The following is a 25,669-nucleotide window of genomic DNA, read 5'->3' on the forward strand; positions in this document are numbered from 1 at the left end:
GGACAGAAGAGGGGAGCGGGAGAGGGGAGTGACAGGTGGATAGGAGAGGGGAGCGGGAGAGGGGAGCGACAGGTGGACAGGAGAGGGGAGCGGGAGAGGGGAGTGACAGGTGGATCGGAGAGGGGAGCGGGAGAGGGGAGCGACAGGTGGACGGGAGAGGGGAGTGACAGGTGGACAGGAGAGGGGAGCGGGAGAGGGGAGCGACAGGTGGACAGGAGAGGGGAGCGGGAGAGGGGGGCGACAGGTGGACGGGAGAGGGGAGTGACAGGTGGATAGGAGAGGGGAGCGGGAGAGGGGAGCGACAGGTGGACAGGAGAGGGGAGCGGGAGAGGGGGGCGACAGGTGGACAGGAGAGGGGGGCGACAGGTGGACAGGAGAGGGGGGCGACAGGTGGACAGGAGAGGGGGGCGACAGAGTAAGAGGCTGACCCCCCCAAATACTGACACTGACCTCCGAATCACTTACCAGGGCTACAAGGTTCCATGGGTGGCGGCGACGGAAATCTCCGCAGCAGCTCAGTGCGATGAGGGAGCAGAAGAAGACGGCGTAGGAAAGGTAGTACGTCCACGTGTTCTTCTGCACATACGTCTGGACTTCATCCACAAAGGTGAAAACAGCAACGAAAGCAAAAGTGACCAGTAGCTGAGCGGTGAGGACCAGGAAGACCTGCAAGATCCATAGCGTCAGACTGACAGCCGGCACATAGTCCTTACGTCGGGGCAAACATACATTATTAGGGGTAGGGAGAACGCACATTGTGATATAGGAAACCTGTGATTGCTGTATAGAGGTTACACAGCAGTGTACAGTGCGGCAGATGTATCAGCCTGGAGAAGGGATAAAGCGCCAGCAAATCAGCTCCTAGCTGTCACTTCTCAAATCCACAATGATTGGCTGATGCATTATCACTGCTATCTCCATTCTGGCAGTTAATACACCTGCCCTGATGTGAGGTTAGGGAGGCTCCCTGTACCCTGTAGTGCACACGCTGGTGAGTACCAGGGAGGGGGGGGGGGGGGGGGAAGAGTCACTGAGCCTGTCCCCAATGTGAGGTTAGGGAGGCTCCCTGTACCTTGTAGTGCACACGCTGGTGAGTACCAGGGAGGGGGGGGGGGGGGGGGAAGAGTCACTGAGCCTGTCCCCAATGTGAGGTTAGGGAGGCTCCCTGTACCTTGTAGTGCACACGCTGGTGAGTACCGGGAGAGGGGGGGGGGGGGGAAGAGTCACTGAGCCTGTCCCCAATGTGAGGTTAGGGAGGCTCCCTGTACCTTGTAGTGCACACGCTGGTGAGTACCGGGAGGGGGGGGGGGGGGAGGGGAAAGAGTCACTGAGCCTGTCCCCAATGTGAGGTTAGGGAGGCTCCCTGTACCTTGTAGTGCACACGCTGGTGAGTACCGGGAGGGGGGGGGGGGGGGAGGGGAAAGAGTCACTGAGCCTGTCCCCAATGTGAGGTTAGGGAGGCACCCTGTACCTTGTAGTGCACACACTGGTGAGTACCAGGGAGGGGAGTCACTGAGCCTGTCCCCAATGTGAGGTTAGGGAGGCACCCTGTACCTTGTAGTGCACACACTGGTGAGTACCAGGGAGGGGAGTCACTGAGCCTGTCCCCAATGTGAGGTTAGGGAGGCACCCTGTACCCTGTAGTGCACACGCTGGTGAGTACCAGGGAGGGGGGGGGGGGGGGGGGGAAGAGTCACTGAGCCTGTCCCCAATGTGAGGTTGGGGAGGCTCCCTGTACCTTGTAGTGTACACGTTGGTGAGTACCGGGAGGGGGGGGAGAGAGTCACTGAGCCTGTCCCCAATGTGAGGTTGGGGAGGCTCCCTGTACCTTGTAGTGCACACGCTGGTGAGTACCGGGAGGGGGGGGAGGGGAAAGAGTCACTGAGCCTGTCCCCAATGTGAGGTTGGGGAGGCTCCCTGTACCCTGTAGTGCACACGCTGGTGAGTACCAGGGAGAGGGGGGGGGGGGGGGGGGGGGGAAAGAGTCACTGAGCCTGTCCCCAATGTGAGGTTGGGGAGGCTCCCTGTACCTTGTAGTGCACACGCTGGTGAGTACCGGGAGAGAGGGGGGGGGGGGGGAAGAGTCACTGAGCCTGTCCCCAATGTGAGGTTGGGGGAGGCTCCCTGTACCTTGTAGTGCACACGCTGGTGAGTACCAGGGAGGGGGGGGGAAAGAGTCGCTGAGCCTGTCCCCAATGTGAGGTTGGGGAGGCTCCCTGTACCTTGTAGTGCACACGCTGGTGAGTACCGGGAGGGGGGGGAGGGGAAAGAGTCACTGAGCCTGTCCCCAATGTGAGGTTGGGGAGGCTCCCTGTAGTGCACACGCTGGTGAGTACCAGGGAGGGGGGGGGGGGGGGGGGGGAGAGTCACTGAGCCTGTCCCCAATGTGAGGTTGGGGAGGCTCCCTGTACCTTGTAGTGCACACGCTGGTGAGTACCGGGAGGGGGAGGGGGGGGGGGGGGAGGGGAAAGAGTCACTGAGCCTGTCCCCAATGTGAGGTTAGGGAGGCTCCCTGTACCTTGTAGTGCACACGCTGGTGAGTACCGGGAGGGGGGGGGGGGGGGGGGGGGGAAGAGTCACTGAGCCTGTCCCCAATGTGAGGTTGGGGAGGCTCCCTGTACCTTGTAGTGCACACGCTGGTGAGTACCAGGGAGGAGAGTCACTGAGCCTGTCCCCAATGTGAGGTTAGGGAGGCTCCCTGTACCTTGTAGTGCACACGCTGGTGAGTACCAGGGAGGGGAATCACTGAGCCTGTCCCCAATGTGTGGTTAGGGAGGCTCCCTGTACCTTGTAGTGCACACGCTGGTGAGTACCAGGGAGAGGAGGCACTGAACATGTCCCCAATGTGAGGTTAGGGAGGCTCCCTGTACCTTGTAGTGCACACGCTGGTGAGTACCAGGGAGAGGAGGCACTGAACATGTCCCCAATGTGAGGTTAGGGAGGCTCCCTGTACCTTGTAGTGCACACGCTGGTGAGTACCAGGACACAGCGAGCGTTCTCTCACACCATGCGGCCCAGAGCTGGTCTGACGATCACACAGTAACGAGACGGAACGTTTCTGATCAGGAATAACGTAGACATGATCAGCGTAATTTCCGACCGTCTCCCCCACCAGGAGACACACTGACCACCCCCACCAGGAGACACACTGACCACCCCCACCAGGAGACACGCTGACCACCCCCACCAGGAGACACACGCTGACCACCCCCACCAGGAGACACACGCTGACCACCCCCACCAGGAGACACACGCTGACCACCCCCACCAGGAGACACACGCTGACCACCCCCACCAGGAGACACACACTGACCACCCCCACCAGGAGACACACACTGACCACCCCCACCAGGAGACACACACTGACCACTCCCACCAGGAGACACACTGACCACCCCCACCAGGACACGCTGACCACTCCCACCAGGAGACACGCTGACCACTCCCACCAGGAGACACGCTGACCACTCCCACCAGGAGACACGCTGACCACTCCCACCAGGAGACACGCTGACCACCCCCACCAGGAGACACACACTGACCACCCCCACCAGGAGACACACACTGACCACTCCCACCAGGAGACACACTGACCACCCCCACCAGGAGACACACTGACCACTCCCACCAGGAGTCACGCTGACCACCCCCACCAGGAGACGCACACTGATCACCCCCACCAGGAAACGCACACTGACCACTCCCACCAGGAGACACACACTGACCACTCCCACCAGGAGACACACACTGACCACTCCCACCAGGAGACACACTGACCACCTCCACCAGGAGACACGCTGACCACCTCCACCAGGAGACACACTGACCACCCCCACCAGGAGACACACTGACCCTCTGGGGTGACGAAGGACCGGGGGGAGGAGAAGGGGCATTTCTGTTATATCTATTATAACCACATTGTATGTTACTGATGATTATTTATTTCCTACCCTCAGCTGCAATGCAGTAGAGAGAGGCAGCTCTGTGATTGGACGGACCCCCAATGCTGTCCCCTGGCGGTTCCCGTACTTCCAGCTGCCCCCCAGTGTCCTCTCTGTTATAGGGGGGCAGTGTTTTATTACACGTTAGTGGAAGCTAGGGGGAGCCACTGACTGTTACAGGTACACCCCATGACTGAGGATGGAACGAGAAGCCGATCTGTTATGGAGCGGGGTCTGGATTCCATGTACGGGGCGTGTAGGCAGATTTCAGGCTTCCGTGGGTTCTCTTCTGGCAGGAACATAAAACCCTACGTGTGTGTGTGTGTGTGTATATATATATATATATATATATATATATATATATATATATATATATATATATATAGAATGGGGGAATATGGGTATCGGCGACTGGTGTTGTTTAAAATAGAAGCATTACAGAATAAGATTTATGAGCCTTGCCCTGCAGTGACCCCCCTAGCCTTTTTAAAAAAGCTAAGTCCAAATTCCTTACCTTTTATTGAGATTTTTTATGCTTTTAAACCAATACTTGTGAAATATTGTGTCTTTTATTCCATTTTTATATTAAAAAGCTTGTTTGTTAATTATATATTTTTAGGCTCATAAATCTTATTCTGTAATGCTTCTATTTTAAACACCAGTCGCCGATACCCATATTCCCCCATTCTATATCCTTTTAGCAGTATTGTGCCTGTACTGCACCTTTAAGGGTTGGCAGACACCTTTAAGTAGGTACGTGTGTTTATTAATCAACATAGAGTTTTTTTAAATCAAATTTTTTACTGAGTTTTTACCCCACAAGTGGCGCAATATCATTTTCTGTTACACATATATATATATATATATATATATATATACACACACACACACACACACACACACACACACAGGTTGAGTATCCCATATCCAAATATTCCGAATTACGGACTTTTTTGAGTGAGACTGAGATAGTGAAACCTTTGTTTTTGATGTCTCAATGTACACGCACTTTGTTTAATACACAAAGTTATAAAAAATATTGTATTAAATGACCTTCAGGCTGTGTGTATAAGGTGTATATGTAACATAAATGTATTCTGTGCTTAGATTTAGGTCCCATCACCATGATAACTCATTATAGTATACAATTATTCCAAAATACGGAAAAATCCCATATCCAAAATACCTCTGGTCCCAAGCATTTTGGATAAGGGAAACTCAACCTGAATATATAATTCATATATAAAGGGTCTTATGCATGTTGGATCGCTTATGTTCTGGAAACTGCGGACGCGCAGGACCCGTTGTGCGAATGTGCTGAATGGGTCCAATAATCACATCTCACATATGTGATCGCCTCTGCCTGATTGACAGGAAGACGCGTTTCCGGCGAGGGGCGGGACTGGCGAGGCCAAGAACTGCGTTGAGAGACAAAGTTTCCTTGGCCATTCAAGCCGCCCTGCGACAGCAAGCCAGAGTCAGCCAATGCTTTCTCTGCCTGCCGCCGCAGATGGACATAGCAACCGATGGTCACGATGTTTCTCCAGAAATGAATGTGCAGAGACGGTTATATTTGGGTGAGGTGTGTCAGATATAACGTGCACAGAGAGTTAGATTTGGGTGAGGTGTGGCAGGTGTAACATGTGCAGAGAGAGTTATATTTGGGTGAGGTGTGTCAGATATAACGTGCACAGAGAGTTAGATTTGGGTGAGGTGTGGCAAATATAACGTGCAGAGAGAGTTAGATATGGGAGAGGTGTGGCAGATGTAACATGTGCAGAGAGAGTTAGATAACAAACCTGAATAAGGACCTCAGTGAACAGATCACACAGTTATGAAGAAAGTGCTGCGCTACTGTAATCCTTAGTGAGTGAGGGCCACAGTGTCCGTATATTCTGCTGGGCTTTACAATAAGGAATCCAGTATGAATGGTTCCTGCACAGAACACTCGGACTTACCTTACGAATAAACGCTCTGCGGATATTTTTGTCATCCCAGTGGCTGGTGGGAAAATCCTGGTTATCACAATAGGAGGGTGGGCCCTCTTCATGGTAAGTGGTACTGTGTATCGGGGAGCCAAAATCTAAGAGCGAAAGAGAAAAGGAGGCGTGATGGCGCTGGACACAGAAGGGGCACCTACCTATGGCAGATCAGATGTGTGTACTCACCACTGGGCTCAGAGGGGTATCCGCCCTGTCCGTATGCAGGCTGTGGGTACGGCTGGCTGGGATAAGGACCTGTGGAATAGGCGGGAGGATACGGGGGCTGGTTGGGGTAGGGGACATCAGGGGGGTACGGGGCAGTATTGGGAGGGGGGTACGGGGCAGTATTGGGGTAAGGTGTGACATTAGGGTATGGAGGCTGGCCATATCCAGGGGGCAGGACAGGACCTTGTCCTACAGGATAGGGGGCATTAGAGTACGGATCCCCGGTGACGAGGAAGCTCTTCTCATGGGACATCCTCAATAACGCTGGATCACACGCAGAGTATGGAGATCTGGAACCAATAACCCCGCGCCTGCAATACAGAATACATTCACATTATCAACAGCCTCATCCACTGTGCCTCCTCTGTGTGCCTCATTCTGTCCCATCCACTGTGCCTCCTCTGTGTGCCTCAGTCTGTCCCATCCATTGTGCCTCCTCTCTGTGTGCATCAGTCTGTCCCATCCATTGTGCCTCCCATGTGTGCGTCAGTCTGTCCCATCCATTGTGCCTCTTCTGTGTGCCTCAGTCTGTCCCATCCATTGTGCCTCTTCTATGTGCCTCAGTCTGTCCCATCCATTGTGCCTCTTCTGTGTGCCTCAGTCTGTCCCATCCATTGTTCCTCTTCTGTGTGCCTCAGTCTGTCCCATCCATTGTGCCTCAGTCTGTCCCATCCATTGTGCCTCTTCTATGTGCCTCAGTCTGTCCCATCCATTGTGCCTCTTCTGTGTGCCGCAGTCTGTGTCATCCATTGTGCCTCTTCTGTGTGCCTCAGTCTGTCCCATCCATTGTGCCTCTTCTATGTGCCTCAGTCTGTCCCATCCATTGTTCCTCTTCTGTGTGCCGCAGTCTGTGTCATCCATTGTTCCTCTTCTGTGTGCCTCAGTCTGTCCCATCCATTGTGCCTCTTCTATGTGCCTCAGTCTGTCCCATCCATTGTGCCTCCCATATGTGCCTCAGTGTGTCCCATCCATTGTGCCTCAGTCTGTGTCATCCATTGTTCCTCTTCTGTGTGCCTCAGTCTGTGTCATCCATTGTGCACCTTCTGTGTGCCTCAGTCTGTCCCATCCATTGGGCCTCTTGTGTGTGCGTCAGTCTGTCCCATCCATTGTGCCTCAGTCTGTGTCATCCATTGTGCCTCAGTTTGTCCCATCCATTGTGCGCCTTCTGTGTGCCTCAGTCTGTCCCAACCATTGTGCCTCCCATGTGTGCCTCAGTCTGTCCCATCCATTGTGCCTCCCATGTGTGCCTCAGTGTGTCCCATCCATTGTGCCTCTTCTGTGTGCCTCAGTCTGTCCCATCCATTGTTCCTCTTATGTGTGTCAGTCTGTCCCATCCATTGTGCCTCCCATGTGTGCCTCAGTCTGCCCCATCCATTGTGCCTCCCATGTGTGCCTCAGTCTGTCCCATCCATTGTGCCTCTTCTGTGTGCCTCAGTCTGTCCCATAAATTGTTCCTCTTCTGTGTGCCTCAGTCTGTCCCATCCATTGTGCCTCTTCTGTGTGCCTCAGTCTGTGTCATCCATTGTTCCTCTTCTGTGTGCCGCAGTCTGTCCCATCCATTGTGCCTCCCATGTGTGCCTCAGTCTGTCCCATCCATTGTGCCTCTTCTATGTGCCTCAGTCTGTCCCATCCATTGTGCCTCCCATGTGTGCCTCAGTGTGTACATCCATTGTTCCTCTTCTGTGTGTCAGTCTGTCCCATCCATTGTGCCTCCCATGTGTGCCTCAGTCTGTCCCATCCATTGTGCCTGTCTGTGTCATCCATTGTTCCTCTTCTGTGTGCCTCAGTCTGTGTCATCCATTGTGCCTCTTCTGTGTGCCTCAGTCTGTCCCATCCATTGTGCCTCCCATGTGTGCCTCAGTCTGTCCATTGTGCCTCGTGTGTGCATCAGTCTGTCCCATCCATTGTGCCTCCTCTGTGTGCCTCAGTCTGTCCCATCCATTGTGCCTCTTGTGTGTGCGTCAGTCTGTCCCATCCATTGTGCCTCTTCTGTGTGCCTCAGTGTGTCCCATCCATTGTGCCTCAGTGTGTCCCATCAATTGTGCGCCTTCTGTGTGCCTCAGTCTGTCCCATCCATTGTGCCTCAGTCTGTGTCATCCATTGTGCCTCTTCTGTGTGCCTCAGTCTGTCCCACCCATTGTGCCTCGTGTGTGCATCAGTCTGTCCCATCAATTGTGCCTCTTCTGTGTGCCTCAGTGTGTCCCACCCATTGTGCCTCTTCTGTGTGTGTCAGTCTGTCCCATCCATTGTGCCTGTCTGTGTCATCCATTGTGCCTCTTCTGTGTGCCTCAGTCTGTACGATCCATTGTGCCTCTTCTGTGTGCCTCAGTGTGTCCCATCCATTGTGCCTCTTCTGTGTGTCAGTCTGTCCCATCCATTGTGCCTCAGTCTGTGTCATCCATTGTGCCTCTTCTGTGTGCCTCAGTCTGTCCCATTCCATTGTGCCTCGTGTGTGCCTCAGTCTGTCCCATCCATTGTGCCTCATCTGTGTGCCTCAGTCTGTCCCATTCCATTGTGCCTCGTGTGTGCCTCAGTCTGTCCCATCCATTGTGCCTCATCTGTGTGCCTCAGTCTGTCCCATCCATTGTGCCTCTTGTGTGTGCCTCAGTCTGTCCCATCCATTGTGCCTCTTGTGTGTGCCTCAGTCTGTGTCATCCATTGTGCCAGTGTGTCCCATCTATTGTGCGCCTTCTGTGTGCCTCAGTCTGTCCCATCCATTGTGCACCTTCTGTGTGCCTCAGTCTGTCCCATCCATTGTGCACCTTCTGTGTGCCTCAGTCTGTCATCCATTGTGCCTCAGTCTGTGTCATCCTTTGTGCCTCTTCTGTGTGCCTCAGTCTGTCCCATCAATTGTGCCTCTTCTGTGTGCGTCAGTCTGTACCATCCATTGCGCCTCTCCTTTGTGCCTCAGTCTGTCATCCATTGTGCCTCTTCTGTGTGCCTCAGTCTGTCCCATCAATTGTGCCTCTTCTGTGTACGTCAGTCTGTACCATCCATTGCGCCTCTTCTTTGTGCCTCAGTCTGTGTCATCCATTGTGCCTCTTCTGTGTGCCTCAGTCTGTCCCATCCATTGCGTCTCTTGTGTGCCTCAGTCTGTCCCATCCATTGCGTCTCTTCTGTGTGCCTCAGTCTGTACCATCCATTGTGCCTCTTCTGTGTGCCTCAGTCTGTACCATCCATTGTGCCTCCTCTGTGTGCCTCAGTCTGTACCATCCATTGTGCCTCCTCTGTGTGCCTCAGTCTGTACCATCCATTGTGCCTCTTCTGTGTGCCGCAGTCTGTGTCATCCATTGTTCCTCTTCTGTGTGCCTCAGTCTGTGTCATCCATTGTTCCTCTTCTGTGTGCCTCAGTCTGTGTCATCCATTGTGCCTCTTCTGTGTGCCTCAGTCTGTCCCATCCATTGCGTCTCTTGTGCGCCTCAGTCTGTCCCATCCATTGCGTCTCTTCTGTGTGCCTCAGTCTGTACCATCCATTGTGCCTCTTCTGTGTGCCTCAGTCTGTACCATCCATTGTGCCTCAGTCTGTACCATCCATTGTGCCTCTTCTGTGTGCCGCAGTCTGTCATCCATTGTTCCTCTTCTGTGTGCCGCAGTCTGTGTCATCCATTGTTCCTCTTCTTTGTGTCTCAGTCTGTGTCATCCATTGTGCCTCTTCTGTGTGCCTCAGTCTGTCCCATCCATTGCGTCTCTTGTGTGCCTCAGTCTGTCCCATCCATTGCGTCTCTTCTGTGTGCCTCAGTCTGTACCATCCATTGTGCCTCTTCTGTGTGCCTCAGTCTGTACCATCCATTGTGCTTCCTCTGTGTGCCTCAGTCTGTACCATCCATTGTGCCTCCTCTGTGTGCCTCAGTCTGTACCATCCATTGTGCCTCTTCTGTGTGCCGCAGTCTGTGTCATCCATTGTTCCTCTTATGTGTGCCGCAGTCTGTGTCATCCATTGTTCCTCTTCTGTGTGCCTCAGTCTGTGTCATCCATTGTTCCTCTTCTGTGTGCCTCAGTCTGTCCCATCCATTGTGCCTCCCATGTGTGCCTCAGTCTGTCCATTGTGTCTCGTGTGTGCATCAGTCTGTCCACTCCATTGTGCACCTTCTGTGTGCCTCACTCTGTCCCATCCATTGGGCCTCTTGTGTGTGCGTCAGTCTGTCCCATCCATTGTGCGCCTTCTGTGTGCCTCAGTCTGTCCCAACCATTGTGCCTCCCATGTGTGCCTCAGTCTGTCCCATCCATTGTGCCTCCCATGTGTGCATCAGTGTGTCCCATCCATTGTGCCTCCCAAGTGTGCCTCAGTCTGTCCCATCCATTGTGCCTGTCTGTGTCACCCATTGTTCCTCTTCTGTGTGCCTCAGTCTGTGTCATCCATTGTGCCTCTTCTGTGTGCCTCAGTCTGTCCCATCCATTGTGCCTCCCATGTGTGCCTCAGTCTGTCCATTGTGCCTCATGTGTGCATCAGTCTGTCCACTCCATTGTGCACCTTCTGTGTGCCTCAGTCTGTCCCATCCATTGTGCCTCCCATGTGTGCCTCAGTCTGTCCATTTTGCCTCGTGTGTGCATCAGTCTGTCCCATCCATTGTGCCTCCTCTGTGTGCCTCAGTCTGTCCCATCCATTGTGCCTCTTGTGTGTGCGTCAGTCTGTCCCATCCATTGTGCCTCTTCTGTGTGCCTCAGTGTGTCCCATCCATTGTGCCTCAGTGTGTCCCATCAATTGTGCGCCTTCTGTGTGCCTCAGTCTGTCCCATCCATTGTGCCTCAGTCTGTGTCATCCATTGTGCCTCTTCTGTGTGCCTCAGTCTGTCCCACCCATTGTGCCTCGTGTGTGCATCAGTCTGTCCCATCAATTGTGCCTCTTCTGTGTGCCTCAGTGTGTCCCATCCATTGTGCCTCTTCTGTGTGTGTCAGTCTGTCCCATCCATTGTGCCTGTCTGTGTCATCCATTGTGCCTCTTCTGTGTGCCTCAGTCTGTCCGATCCATTGTGCCTCTTCTGTGTGCCTCAGTGTGTCCCATCCATTGTGCCTCAGTGTGTCCCATCCATTGTGCGCCTTCTGTGTGCCTCAGTCTGTCCCATCCATTGTGCCTCTTCTGTGTGCGCCAGTCTGTCCCATTCATTGTGCCTCTTCTGTGTGCCTCAGTGTGTCCCATCCATTGTGCCTCTTCTGTGTGTGTGTGTGTGTGTGTGTGTGTGTGTGTGTGTGTGTGTGTGTGTGTGTGTGTGTGTGTGTCAGTCTGTCCCATCCATTGTGCCTCAGTCTGTGTCATCCATTGTGCCTCTTCTGTGTGCCTCAGTCTGTCCCATCCATTGTGCCTCGTGTGTGCATCAGTCTGTCCCATCCATTGTGCCTCCTCTGTGTGCCTCAGTCTGTCCCATCCATTGTGCCTCATCTGTGTGCCTCAGTCTGTCCCATCCATTGTGCCTCTTGTGTGTGCCTCAATCTGTCCCATCCATTGTGCCTCCTCTGTGTGCCTCAGTCTGTCCCATCCATTGTGCCTCATCTGTGTGCCTCAGTCTGTCCCATCCATTGTGCCTCTTGTGTGTGCCTCAATCTGTCCCATCCATTGTGACTCTTTTGTGTGCCTCAGTCTGTGTCATCCATTGTGCCTCAGTGTGTCCCAACCACTGTGCGCCTTCTGTGTGCCTCAGTCTGTCCCATCCATTGTGCACCTTCTGTGTGCCTCAGTCTGTCGCATCCATTGTGCATCTTCTGTGTGCTTCAGTCTGTCCCATCAATTGTGCCTCTTCTGTGTGCGTCAGTCTGTACCATCCATTGCGCCTCTTCTTTGTGCCTCAGTCTGTACCATCCATTGTGCTTCCTCTGTGTGCCTCAGTCTGTACCATCCATTGTGCCTCCTCTGTGTGCCTCAGTCTGTACCATCCATTGTGCCTCTTCTGTGTGCCGCAGTCTGTATCATCCATTGTTCCTCTTCTGTGTGCCGCAGTCTGTGTCATCCATTGTTCCTCTTCTGTGTGCCTCAGTCTGTGTCATCCATTGTTCCTCTTCTGTGTGTGCCTCAGTCTGTCCCATCCATTGTGCCTATTCTATGTGCCTCAGTCTGTCCCATCCATTGTGCCTCCCATGTGTGCCTCAGTGTGTCCCATCCATTGTGCCTCTTCTGTGTGCCGCAGTCTGTGTCATCCATTGTTCCTCTTCTGTGTGCCGCAGTCTGTGTCATCCATTGTTCCTCTTCTGTGTGCCGCAGTCTGTGTCATCCATTGTTCCTCTTCTGTGTGCCTCAGTCTGTGTCATCCATTGTTCCTCTTCTGTGTGCCTCAGTCTGTGTCATACATTGTGCCTCTTCTGTGTGCCTCAGTCTGTCCCATCCATTGTGCCTCCTATGTGTGCCTCAGTCTGTCCATTGTGCCTCGTGTGTGCATCAATCTGTCCACTCCATTGTGCACCTTCTGTGTGCCTAAGTCTGTCCCATCCATTGGGCCTCTTGTGTGTGCGTCAGTCTGTCCCATCCATTGTGCCTCAGTCTGTGTCCCATCCATTGTGCCTCAGTCTGTGTCCCATCCATTGTGCCTCAGTCTGTGTCATCCATTGTGCCTCAGTGTGTCCCATCCATTGTGCCTCTTCTGTGTGCCTCAGTCTGTCCCATCCATTGTTCTTCTTCTGTGTGTCAGTCTGTCCCATCCATTGTGCCTCCCATGTGTGCCTCAGTCTGTCCCATCCATTGTGCCTCAGTCTGTCCCATCCATTGTTCCTCAGTCTGTCCCATCCATTGTGCCTCTTCTGTGTGCCTCAGTCTGTCCATTGTGCCTCGTGTGTGCATCAGTCTGTCCACTCCATTGTGCACCTTCTGTGTGCCTCAGTCTGTCCCATCCATTGTGCCTCCCATGTGTGCCTCAGTCTGTCCATTTTGCCTCGTGTGTGCATCAGTCTGTCCCATCCATTGTGCCTCCTCTGTGTGCCTCAGTCTGTCCCATCCATTGTGCCTCGTGTGTGCGTCAGTCTGTCCCATCCATTGTGCCTCTTCTGTGTGCCTCAGTGTGTCCCATCCATTGTGCCTCATTGTGTCCCATCAATTGTGCGCCTTCTGTGTCTCAGTCTGTCCCAACCATTGTGCCTCCCATGTGTGCCTCAGTCTGTCCCATCCATTGTGCCTCCCATGTGTGCCTCAGTGTGTCCCATCCATTGTGCCTCTTCTGTGTGCCTCAGTCTGTCCCATCCATTGTTCTTCTTCTGTGTGTCAGTCTGTCCCATCCATTGTGCCTCCCATGTGTGCCTCAGTCTGTCCCATCCATTGTGCCTCAGTCTGTCCCATCCATTGTTCCTCAGTCTGTCCCATCCATTGTGCCTCTTCTGTGTGCCTCAGTCTGTCCATTGTGCCTCGTGTGTGCATCAGTCTGTCCACTCCATTGTGCACCTTCTGTGTGCCTCAGTCTGTCCCATCCATTGTGCCTCCCATGTGTGCCTCAGTCTGTCCATTTTGCCTCGTGTGTGCATCAGTCTGTCCCATCCATTGTGCCTCCTCTGTGTGCCTCAGTCTGTCCCATCCATTGTGCCTCGTGTGTGCGTCAGTCTGTCCCATCCATTGTGCCTCTTCTGTGTGCCTCAGTGTGTCCCATCCATTGTGCCTCATTGTGTCCCATCAATTGTGCGCCTTCTGTGTCTCAGTCTGTCCCATCCATTGTGCCTGTCTGTGTCATCCATTGTGCCTCTTCTGTGTGCCTCAGTCCGTCCCATCCATTGTGCCTCGTGTGTGCATCAGTCTGTCCCATCCATTGTGCCTCCTCTATGTGCCTCAGTCTGTCCCATCCATTGTGACTCTTGTGTGTGCGTCAGTCTGTCCGATCCATTGTGCCTCTTCTGTGTGCCTCAGTGTGTCCCGTCCATTGTGCGCCTTCTGTGTGCCTCAGTCTGTCCCATCCATTGTGCCTCAGTCTGTGTCATCCATTGTGCCTCTTCTGTGTGCCTCAGTCTGTCCCATCCATTGTGCCTCGTGTGTGCATCAGTCTGTCCCATCCATTGTGCCTCCTCTGTGTGCCTCAGTCTGTCCCATTCATTGTGCCTCTTCTGTGTGCCTCAGTGTGTCCCATCCATTGTGCCTCTTCTGTGTGTGTCAGTCTGTCCCATCCATTGTGCCTGTCTGTCCCATCCATTGTGCCTCCTCTGTGTGCCTCAGTCTGTGTCATCCATTGTGCCTCTTCTGTGTGCCTCAGTCTGTCCCATCCATTGTGCCTCGTGTGTGCATCAGTCTGTCCCATCCATTGTGCCTCTTCTGTGTGCGCCAGTCTGTCCCATTCATTGTGCCTCTTCTGTGTGCCTCAGTGTGTCCCATCCATTGTGCCTCTTCTGTGTGTGTCAGTCTGTCCCATCCATTGTGCCTCAGTCTGTGTCATCCATTGTGCCTCTTCTGTGTGCCTCAGTCTGTCCCATCCATTGTGCCTCGTGTGTGCATCAGTCTGTCCCATCCATTGTGCCTCCTCTGTGTGCCTCAGTCTGTCCCATCCATTGTGCCTCCTCTGTGTGCCTCAGCCTGTCCCATCCATTCTGCCTCTTCTGTGTGCCTCAGTCTGTGTCATCCATTGTGCCTCAGTGTGTCCCATCCATTGTGCGCCTTCTGTGTGCCTCAGTCTGTCCCATCCATTGTGCACCTTCTGTGTGCCTCAGTCTGTCCCATCAATTGTGCCTCTTCTGTGTGCCTCAGTCTGTCATCCATTGTGCCTCAGTCTGTGTCATCCTTTGTGCCTCTTCTGTGTGCGTCAGTCTGTACCATCCATTGCGCCTCTTCTTTGTGCCTCAGTCGTCATCCATTGTGCCTCTTCTGTGTGCCTCAGTCTGTCCCATCCATTGCGTCTCTTGTGTGCCTCAGTCTGTCCCATCCATTGCGTCTCTTCTGTGTGCCTCAGTCTGTACCATCCATTGTGCCTCTTCTGTGTGTCTCAGTCTGTACCATCCATTGTGCTTCCTCTGTGTGCCTCGGTCTGTACCATCCATTGTGCCTCCTCTGTGTGCCTCAGTCTGTACCATCCATTGTGCCTCTTCTGTGTGCATCAGTCTGTACCATCCATTGTGCCTCAGTGTGTCCCATCCATTGTTCCCTGTGTGCCTCAGTCTGTCCCATCAATTGTGCCTCTTCTTTGTGCCTCAGTCTGTCCCATCCATTGTGTCCTCTTCTGTGTGCCTCAGTCTGTCCCATCCATTGTGTCCTCTTCTGTGTGCCTCAGTCTGTCCCATCCATTGTGTCCTCTTCTGTGTGCCTCAGTCTGTCCCATCCATTGTGTCCTCTTCTGTGTGCCTCAGTCTGTCCCATCCATTGTGTCCTCTTCTGTGTGCCTCAGTCTGTCCCATCCATTGTGCCTCTTCTGTGTGCCTCAGTCTGTCCCATCCATTGTGCCTCTTCTGTGTGCCTCAGTCTGTCCCATCCATTGCGCCTCTTCTGTGTGCCTCAGTCTGTCCCATCCATTGCGCCTCTTCTGTGTGCCTCAATCTGTCCCATCCATTGCGTCTCTTCTGTGTGCCTCAGTCTGTACCATCCATTGTGCCTCTTCTGTGTGCCTCAGTCTGTACCATCCATTGTGCTTCCTCTGTGTGCCTCAGTCTGTACCATCCATTGTGCCTCCTCTGTGTGCCTCAGTCTGTACCATCAATTGTGCCTCTTCTGTGTGCATCAGTCTGTGTCATCCATTGTGCATCAGTGTGTCCCATCCATTGTTCCCTGTGTGCCTCAGTCTGTCCCATCAATTGTGCCTCTTCTTTGTGCCACAGTCTGTCCCATCCATTGCGCCTCTTCTCTGTTCCTCAGTCTGTCCCATCCATTGTGCCTCTTCTGTGTGCCTCAGTCTGTACCATCCATTGTGTCCTCTTCTGTGTGCGTCAGTCTGTACATCCAAAAGGAGGCATACCAAACTCACGTCGGTATGCTGCAATCCACACATAAAGGTTTCTTTAAACGACGCTCCCACACGTCAGCAGTAAAAACAAATTTATTCCAGCAAAAACAAGTATAAAAAATTTATGTAAAAGTGACAAAATCTGTTACAGTCCCTATAAATGTTCACAGAGTTCAGATATGGTATGAGGTATCAAGCAACACTTATAGGTCGGATACCTTGAAAACGTCAAACGTGAAAAAGAATGGGACAGTGTAATGATGGAAATGCCACTATCCAATGCCGTTCCAACCCACTTGGGTCTTCTTCAAGGTGAAATACCTTTATGTGTAGATTGCAGCATACTGACATGTGAGTTTGGTACACCTCCTTTTGGAATAGAAAGATCCCTTTATGTGTGGATTGCAGCATACTGACATGTGAATTTGGTATGCCTCCTTTAGGAATAGAAAGATCCCTTTATGTGTGGATTGCAGCATACCGACATGTGAGTTTGGTATGCCTCTTTTTGGAATAGAAAGATCCCTTTATGTGTGGATTGCAGCATACTGACATGTGAGTTTGGTATGCCTCCTTTTGGAATAGAAAGATCCCTTTATGTGTGGATTGCAGCATACTGACATGTGAATTTGGTATGCCTCCTTTAGGAATAGAAAGATCCCTTTATGTGTGGATTGCAGCATACCGACATGTGAGTTTGGTATGCCTCTTTTTGGAATAGAAAGATCCCTTTATGTGTGGATTGCAGCATACTGACATGTGAGTTTGGTACGCCTCCTTTTGGAATAGAAAGATCCCTTTATGTGCATTTTATAATCCCTCCTGAGTTACTGGTACGCTATCTACATAACTCTATTCCTTTGTTCCAAGACCTGTAAGTAGGTAATATGTAATGCTGTCACACATGTATGTAATATGTAATGATGTCACAATTGTATGTAGGTAATATGTAATGATGTAACACATGTATGTAGGTGATATGTAATGCTGCCACACATGTATGTAATATGTAATGATGTCACAATTGTATGTAGGTACTATGTGATGACACATGTATGTAGGTGATATGTAATGCTGTCACACATGTACGTATGTAATTATGTAACACATGTATGTAGGTGATATATAATGATGCAACACATGTATGTAGGTAATATGTAATGCTGTCACACATGTATGTAGGTAATATGTAATGTTGTGACACATGTATGTAGGTGATATGTAATGCTGTGACATGTATGTAGGTGATATGTAATGATATGACACATGTATGTAGGTGATATGGAATTATATTACACATGTATGTAGGTAATATGTAATGATGCCACACATGTATGTAATATGTAATGCTGTCACACATGTATGTAGATAATATGTAATGCTGTCACACATGTATGTAGGTGATATGTAATGATGTGACACATGTATGTAGGTGATATGTAATGATGTGACACATGTATGTAGGTGATATGTAATGCTGTGACATGTATGTAGGTGATATGTAATGATGTGACATGTATGTAGGTGATATGTAATGATGTGACATGTATGTAGGTGATATGTAATGATGTGACATGTATGTAGGTGATAGGTAATGATGTGACATGTATGTAGGGGATATGTAATGATGTGACGTGTATGTAGGTGATAGGTAATGCTGTGACATGTATGTAGGTGATATGTAATGCTGTGACATGTATGTAGGTGATATGTAATGCTGTGACATGTATGTAGGTGATATGTAATGCTGTGACATGTATGTAGGTGATATGTAATGATGTGACGTGTATGTAGGTAATATGTAATGATGTGACACATGTATGTAGGTGATATGTAATGCTGTGACGTGTATGTAGGTGATATGTAATGATGTGACGTGTATGTAGGTGATATGTAATGATGTGAAATGTATGTAGGTGATATGTAATGCTGTGACATGTATGTAGGTGATATGTAATGATGTGACGTGTATGTAGGTGATATGTAATGATGTGACGTGTATGTAGGTGATAGGTAATGATGTGACATGTATGTAGGTGATATGTACTGATGTGACGTGTATGTAGGTGATAGGTAATGATGTGACGTGTATGTAGGTGATAGGTAATGCTGTGACGTGTATGTAGGTGATATGTAATGATGTGACATGTATGTAGGTGATAGGTAATGATGTGACATGTATGTAGGTGATAGGTAATGATGTGACATGTATGTAGGTGATATGTACTGATGTGACGTGTATGTAGGTGATAGGTAATGATGTGACATGTATGTAGGTGATAGGTAGTGCTGTGACATGTATGTAGGTGATAGGTAATGCTGTGACATGTATGTAGGTGATATGTAATGCTGTGACGTGTATGTAGGTGATATGTAATGATGTGACATGTATGTAGGTGATAGGTAATGATGTGACACATGTATGTAGGTGATATGTAATGATGTGACACATGTATGTAGGTGATATGTAATGATGTGACACATGTATGTAGGTGATATGTAATGCTGTGACATGTATGTAGGTGATATGTAATGCTGTGACATGTATGTAGGTGATATGTAATGCTGTGACGTGTATGTAGGTGATATGTAATGATGTGACGTGTATGTAGGTGATATGTAATGCTGTGACATGTATGTAGGTGATATGTAATGCTGTGACATGTATGTAGGCGATATGTAATGCTGTGACGTGTATGTAGGTGATATGTAATGCTGTGACATGTATGTAGGTGATATGTAATGCTGTGACATGTATGTAGGTGATATGTACTGATGTGACATGTATGTAGGTGATATGTAATGCTGTGACATGTATGTAGGCGATATGTAATGCTGTGACGTGTATGTAGGTGATATGTAATGCTGTGACATGTATGTAGGTGATATGTAATGCTGTGACATGTATGTAGGTGAGATGTACTGATGTGACATGTATGTAGGTGATATGTAATGCTGTGACATGTATGTAGGTGATATGTAATGCTGTGACGTGTATGTAGGTGATATGTAATGCTGTGACATGTATGTAGGTGATATGTAATGCTGTGACATGTATGTAGGTGATATGTAATGCTGTGACGTGTATGTAGGTGATATGTAATGATGTGACGTGTATGTAGGTGATATGTAATGCTGTGACGTGTATGTACAGTAGGTGATATGTAATGCTGTGACGTGTATGTAGGTGATATGTAATGCTGTGACGTGTATGTAGGTGATATGTAATGCTGTGACGTGTATGTAGGTGATATGTAATGCTGTGACATGTATGTAGGTGATATGTACTGATGTGACATGTATGTAGGTGATATATAATGCTGTGACGTGTATGTAGGTGATATGTAATGCTGTGACATGTATGTAGGTGATATGTAATGCTGTGACATGTATGTAGGTGATATGTAATGCTGTGACATGTATGTAGGTGATAAGTACTGATGTGACATGTATGTAGGTGATATGTAATGATGTGACATGTATGTAGGTGATATATAATGCTGTGACGTGTATGTAGGTGATATATAATGATGTGACGTGTATGTAGGTGATATGTAATGATGTGACGTGTATGTAGGTGATATATAATGCTGTGACGTGTATGTAGGTGATATGTAATGCTGTGACGTGTATGTAGGTGATATGTAATGCTGTGACATGTATGTAGGTGATATGTAATGCAGTGACATGTATGTAGGTGATATGTAATGCTGTGACATGTATGTAGGTGATATGTAATGCTGTGACATGTATGTAGGTGATATGTAATGCTGTGACATGTATGTAGGTGATATGATATGATGTGACATGTATGTAGGTAATATGTAATGCTGTGACATGTATGTAGGTGATATGTAATGCTGTGGCATGTATGTAGGTGATATGTAATGCTGTGACATGTATGTAGGTGATATGTAATGATGTGACATGTATGTAGGTGATATGTAATGCTGTGACATGCATGTAGGTGATATGTAATGCTGTGACATGCATGTAGGTGATATGTAATGCTGTGACATGTATGTAGGTGATATGTAATGCTGTGACATGTATGTAGGTGATATGTAATGCTGTGACGTGTATGTAGGTGATATGTAATGCTGTGACGTGTATGTAGGAGATATGTAATGATGTGACATGTATGTAGGTGATATGTAATGCTGTGACATGTATGTAGGTGATATGTAATGATGTGACATGTATGTAGGTGATATGTAATGCTGTGACATGTATGTAGGTGATATGTAATGCTGTGACGTGTATGTAGGTGATATGTAATGCTGTGACGTGTATGTAGGTGATATGTAATGCTGTGACGTGTATGTAGGTGATATGTAATGATGTGACGTGTATGTAGGTGATATGTAATGCTGTGACATGTATGTAGGTGATATGTAATGATGTGACGTGTATGTAGGTGATATGTAATGCTGTGACGTGTATGTAGGTGATATGTAATGCTGTGACGTGTATGTAGGTGATATGTAATGCTGTGACGTGTATGTAGGTGATATGTAATGCTGTGACGTGTATGTAGGTGATATGTAATGCTGTGACGTGTATGTAGGTGATATGTAATGATGTGACGTGTATGTAGGTGATATGTAATGCTGTGACGTGTATGTAGGTGATATGTAATGCTGTGACGTGTATGTAGGTGATATGTAATGCTGTGACGTGTATGTAGGTGATATGTAATGCTGTGACGTGTATGTAGGTGATATGTAATGCTGTGACATGTATGTAGGTGATATGTAATGCTGTGACATGTATGTAGGTGATATGTAATGCTGTGACGTGTATGTAGGTGATATGTAATGCTGTGACGTGTATGTAGGTGATATGTAATGCTGTGACGTGTATGTAGGTGATATGTAATGCTGTGACGTGTATGTAGGTGATATGTAATGCTGTGACATGTATGTAGGTGATATGTAATGATGTGACATGTATGTAGGTGATATGTAATGCTGTGACATGTATGTAGGTGATATGTAATGCTGTGACATGTATGTAGGTGATATGTAATGCTGTGACGTGTATGTAGGTGATATGTAATGATGTGACGTGTATGTAGGTGATATGTAATGCTGTGACATGTATGTAGGTGATATGTAATGATGTGACATGTATGTAGGTGATATGTAATGCTGTGACGTGTATGTAGGTGATATGTAATGCTGTGACGTGTATGTAGGTGATATGTAATGCTGTGACGTGTATGTAGGTGATATGTAATGCTGTGACGTGTATGTAGGTGATATGAAATGATGTGACATGTATGTAGGTGATATGTAATGCTGTGACGTGTATGTAGGTGATATGTAATGCTGTGACGTGTATGTAGGTGATATGTAATGCTGTGACGTGTATGTAGGTGATATGTAATGCTGTGACGTGTATGTAGGTTATATGTAATGCTGTGACGTGTATGTAGGTGATATGTAATGCTGTGACGTGTATGTAGGTGATATGTAATGCTGTGACGTGTATGTAGGTGATATGTAATGCTGTGACATGTATGTAGGTGATATGTAATGATGTGACATGTATGTAGGTGATATGTAATGCTGTGACGTGTATGTAGGTGATATGTAATGCTGTGACGTGTATGTAGGTGATATGTAATGCTGTGACGTGTATGTAGGTGATATGTAATGCTGTGACGTGTATGTAGGTGATATGTAATGCTGTGACATGTATGTAGGTGATATGTAATGCTGTGACGTGTATGTAGGTTATATGTAATGCTGTGACGTGTATGTAGGTGATATGTAATGCTGTGACATGTATGTAGGTGATATGTAATGATGTGACATGTATGTAGGTGATATGTAATGCTGTGACGTGTATGTAGGTGATATGTAATGCTGTGACGTGTATGTAGGTGATATGTAATGCTGTGACGTGTATGTAGGTGATATGTAATGCTGTGACGTGTATGTAGGTGATATGTAATGCTGTGACATGTATGTAGGTGATATGTAATGCTGTGACGTGTATGTAGGTGATATGTAATGCTGTGACGTGTATGTAGGTGATATGTAATGCTGTGACGTGTATGTAGGTGATATGTAATGATGTGACGTGTATGTAGGTGATATGTAATGCTGTGACGTGTATGTAGGTGATATGTAATGCTGTGACGTGTATGTAGGTGATATGTAATGCTGTGACGTGTATGTAGGTGATATGTAATGATGTGACGTGTATGTAGGTGATATGTAATGCTGTGACGTGTATGTAGGTGATATGTAATGCTGTGACGTGTATGTAGGTGATATGTAATGATGTGACGTGTATGTAGGTGATATGTAATGATGTGACATGTATGTAGGTGATATGTAATGCTGTGACGTGTATGTAGGTGATATGTAATGCTGTGTCGTGTATGTAGGTGATATGTAATGCTGTGACATGTATGTAGGTGATATGTAATGCTGTGACGTGTATGTAGGTGATATGTAATGATGCAACATGTATGTAGGTGATATGTAATGATGTGACATGTATGTAGGTGATATGTAATGCTGTGACGTGTATGTAGGTGATATGTAATGATGCAACATGTATGTAGGTGATATGTAATGATGTGACATGTATGTAGGTGATATGTAATGATGCGACATGTATGTAGGTGATATGTAATGATGTGACGTGTATGTAGGTGATATGTAATGCTGTGACGTGTATGTAGGTGATATGTAATGATGCAACATGTATGTAGGTGATATGTAATGATGTGACATGTATGTAGGTGATATGTAATGATGCGACATGTATGTAGGTGATATGTAATGATGTGACGTGTATGTAGGTGATATGTAATGCTGTGACGTGTATGTAGGTGATATGTAATGATGCAACATGTATGTAGGTGATATGTAATGATGTGACATGTATGTAGGTGATATGTAATGATGCGACATGTATGTAGGTGATATGTAATGATGCGACATGTATGTAGGTGATATGTAATGCTGTGACGTGTATGTAGGTGATATGTAATGCTGTGACGTGTATGTAGGTGATATGTAATGCTGTGTCGTGTATGTAGGTGATATGTAATGCTGTGACGTGTATGTAGGTGATATGTAATGATGCGACATGTATGTAGGTGATATGTAATGATGTGACATGTATGTAGGTGATATGTAATGATGCGACATGTATGTAGGTGATATGTAATGATGCGACATGTATGTAGGTGATATGTAATGATGCGACATGTATGTAGGTGATATGTAATGATGTGAAATGTATGTAGGTAATATGTAATGCTGTGACATGTATGTAGGTGATATGTAATGCTGTGACGTGTATGTAGGTGATATGTAATGCTGTGACGTGTATGTAGGTGATATGTAATGCTGTGACGTGTATGTAGGTGATATGTAATGATGTGACGTGTATGTAGGTGATATGTAATGATGTGACGTGTATGTAGGTGATATGTAATGCTGTGACGTGTATGTAGGTGATATGTAATGCTGTGACGTGTATGTAGGTGATATGTAATGATGTGACGTGTATGTAGGTGATATGTAATGCTGTGACGTGTATGTAGGTGATATGTAATGCTGTGACGTGTATGTAGGTGATATGTAATGCTGTGACGTGTATGTAGGTGATATGTAATGCTGTGACGTGTATGTAGGTGATATGTAATGCTGTGACGTGTATGTAGGTGATATGTAATGCTGTGACGTGTATGTAGGTGATATGTAATGCTGTGACATGTATGTAGGTGATATGTAATGCTGTGACGTGTATGTAGGTGATATGTAATGATGTGACGTGTATGTAGGTGATATGTAATGATGTGACATGTATGTAGGTGATATGTAATGCTGTGACATGTATGTAGGTGATATGTAATGCTGTGACGTGTATGTAGGTGATATGTAATGCTGTGACGTGTATGTAGGTGATATGTAATGCTGTGACATGTATGTAGGTGATATGTAATGCTGTGACATGTATGTAGGTGATATGTAATGATGTGACGTGTATGTAGGTGATATGTAATGCTGTGACATGTATGTAGGTGATATGTAATGATGTGACATGTATGTAGGTGATATGTAATGATGCGACATGTATGTAGGTGATATGTAATGATGCGACATGTATGTAGGTGATATGTAATGCTGTGACGTGTATGTAGGTGATATGTAATGCTGTGACATGTATGTAGGTGATATGTAATGCTGTGACATGTATGTAGGTGATATGTAATGCTGTGACATGTATGTAGGTGATATGTAATGATGTGACGTGTATGTAGGTGATATGTAATGCTGTGACATGTATGTAGGTGATATGTAATGCTGTGACATGTATGTAGGTGATATGTAATGCTGTGACATGTATGTAGGTGATATGTAATGATGTGACGTGTATGTAGGTGATATGTAATGCTGTGACGTGTATGTAGGTGATATGTAATGCTGTGACATGTATGTAGGTGATATGTAATGCTGTGACATGTATGTAGGTGATATGTAATGATGTGACGTGTATGTAGGTGATATGTAATGCTGTGACGTGTATGTAGGTGATATGTAATGCTGTGACATGTATGTAGGTGATATGTAATGATGTGACGTGTATGTAGGTGATATGTAATGCTGTGACATGTATGTAGTCAGATGTGGGCGGCAGTTACATAAACACCCGGCACATCACATGTCACACCCGCCCTCAGTCTCCGCAGGATTAGGATAGACACCGGGCTCCCCTGTATGAGTTACTGAGTCACAAGAGCTGACCATCTAACACCAGGCCGCACATACGCCGCTCACCTGACAATCCCGACTGCCTGGCCTCACTGCTCTGCACCAGCTGCCTGCGGTGTCATAATCCCCGCCCACCGGCCTGTCCCAGCCCCTCCCCCAAAAGCGTCAATTCCTCCCCCCGCAGCGCCGTCATCACCCGAACCCTCCTCCATCCCTCCCCCCGCCTCGCCGTCATCACTTGAACCCCTCCTCCATCCCTCCCCCCGCCTTGCCGTCATCACCCGAACCCCTCCTCCATCCCTCCCCCCTCCTGCCGTCATCACCCGAACCCCTCCTCCATCCCTCCCCCCCGCCTCGCCGTCATCACCCGAACCCCTCCTCCATCCCTCCCCCCGCCTGCCGTCATCACCCGAACCCCTCCTCCATCCCTCCCCCCGCCTCGCCGTCATCACCCGAACCCCTCCTCCATCCCTCCCCCCGCCTGCCGTCTTCACCCGAACCCCTCCTCCATCCCTCCCCCCGCCTGCCGTCATCACCCGAACCCCTCCTCCATCCCTCCCCCCGCCGCGCCGTCATCACCCGAACCCCTCCTCCATCCCTCCCCCCGCCGCGCTGTCATCACCCGAACCCCTCCTCCATCCCTCCCCCCGCCTGCCGTCTTCACCCGAACCCCTCCTCCATCCCTCCCCCCGCCACGCCGTCATCACCCGAACCCTCCGTCTCCCTGTCACACATCACACACACTGCCTGTCTCCCTGTCACACATCACACACACTGCCTGTCTCCCTGTCACACCTCACACACACTGCCCGTCTCCCTGTCACACCTCACACACACTGCCCGTCTCCCTGTCACACCTCACACACACTGCCCGTCTCTCTGTCACACCTCACACACACACTGCCTGTCTCCCTGTCACACCTCACACACACTGCCTGTCTCCCTGTCACATC

General features: G+C 48.6%; 1 protein-coding gene across 1 annotated transcript in view; it reads right to left on the bottom strand.

Moving 5' to 3' along the window:
• LOC135047320 (protein lifeguard 1-like) overlaps window positions 1–24,854 on the bottom strand; it is a 66,281-nt gene extending 41,427 nt beyond the window's left edge. The window contains 4 exon segments of the mRNA XM_063955439.1: window positions 466–666; window positions 5,900–6,024; window positions 6,110–6,459; window positions 24,783–24,854. Of these exon segments, the coding sequence (XP_063811509.1) occupies window positions 466–666; window positions 5,900–6,024; window positions 6,110–6,401 (618 nt within the window). The 5' untranslated portion in view covers window positions 6,402–6,459; window positions 24,783–24,854.
• Between the last annotated feature and the right edge of the window lie 815 nt (window positions 24,855–25,669).

Source organism: Pseudophryne corroboree, unplaced genomic scaffold (genome assembly GCF_028390025.1).
Source record: "Pseudophryne corroboree isolate aPseCor3 unplaced genomic scaffold, aPseCor3.hap2 scaffold_926, whole genome shotgun sequence".
Taxonomy (NCBI): domain Eukaryota; kingdom Metazoa; phylum Chordata; class Amphibia; order Anura; family Myobatrachidae; genus Pseudophryne; species Pseudophryne corroboree.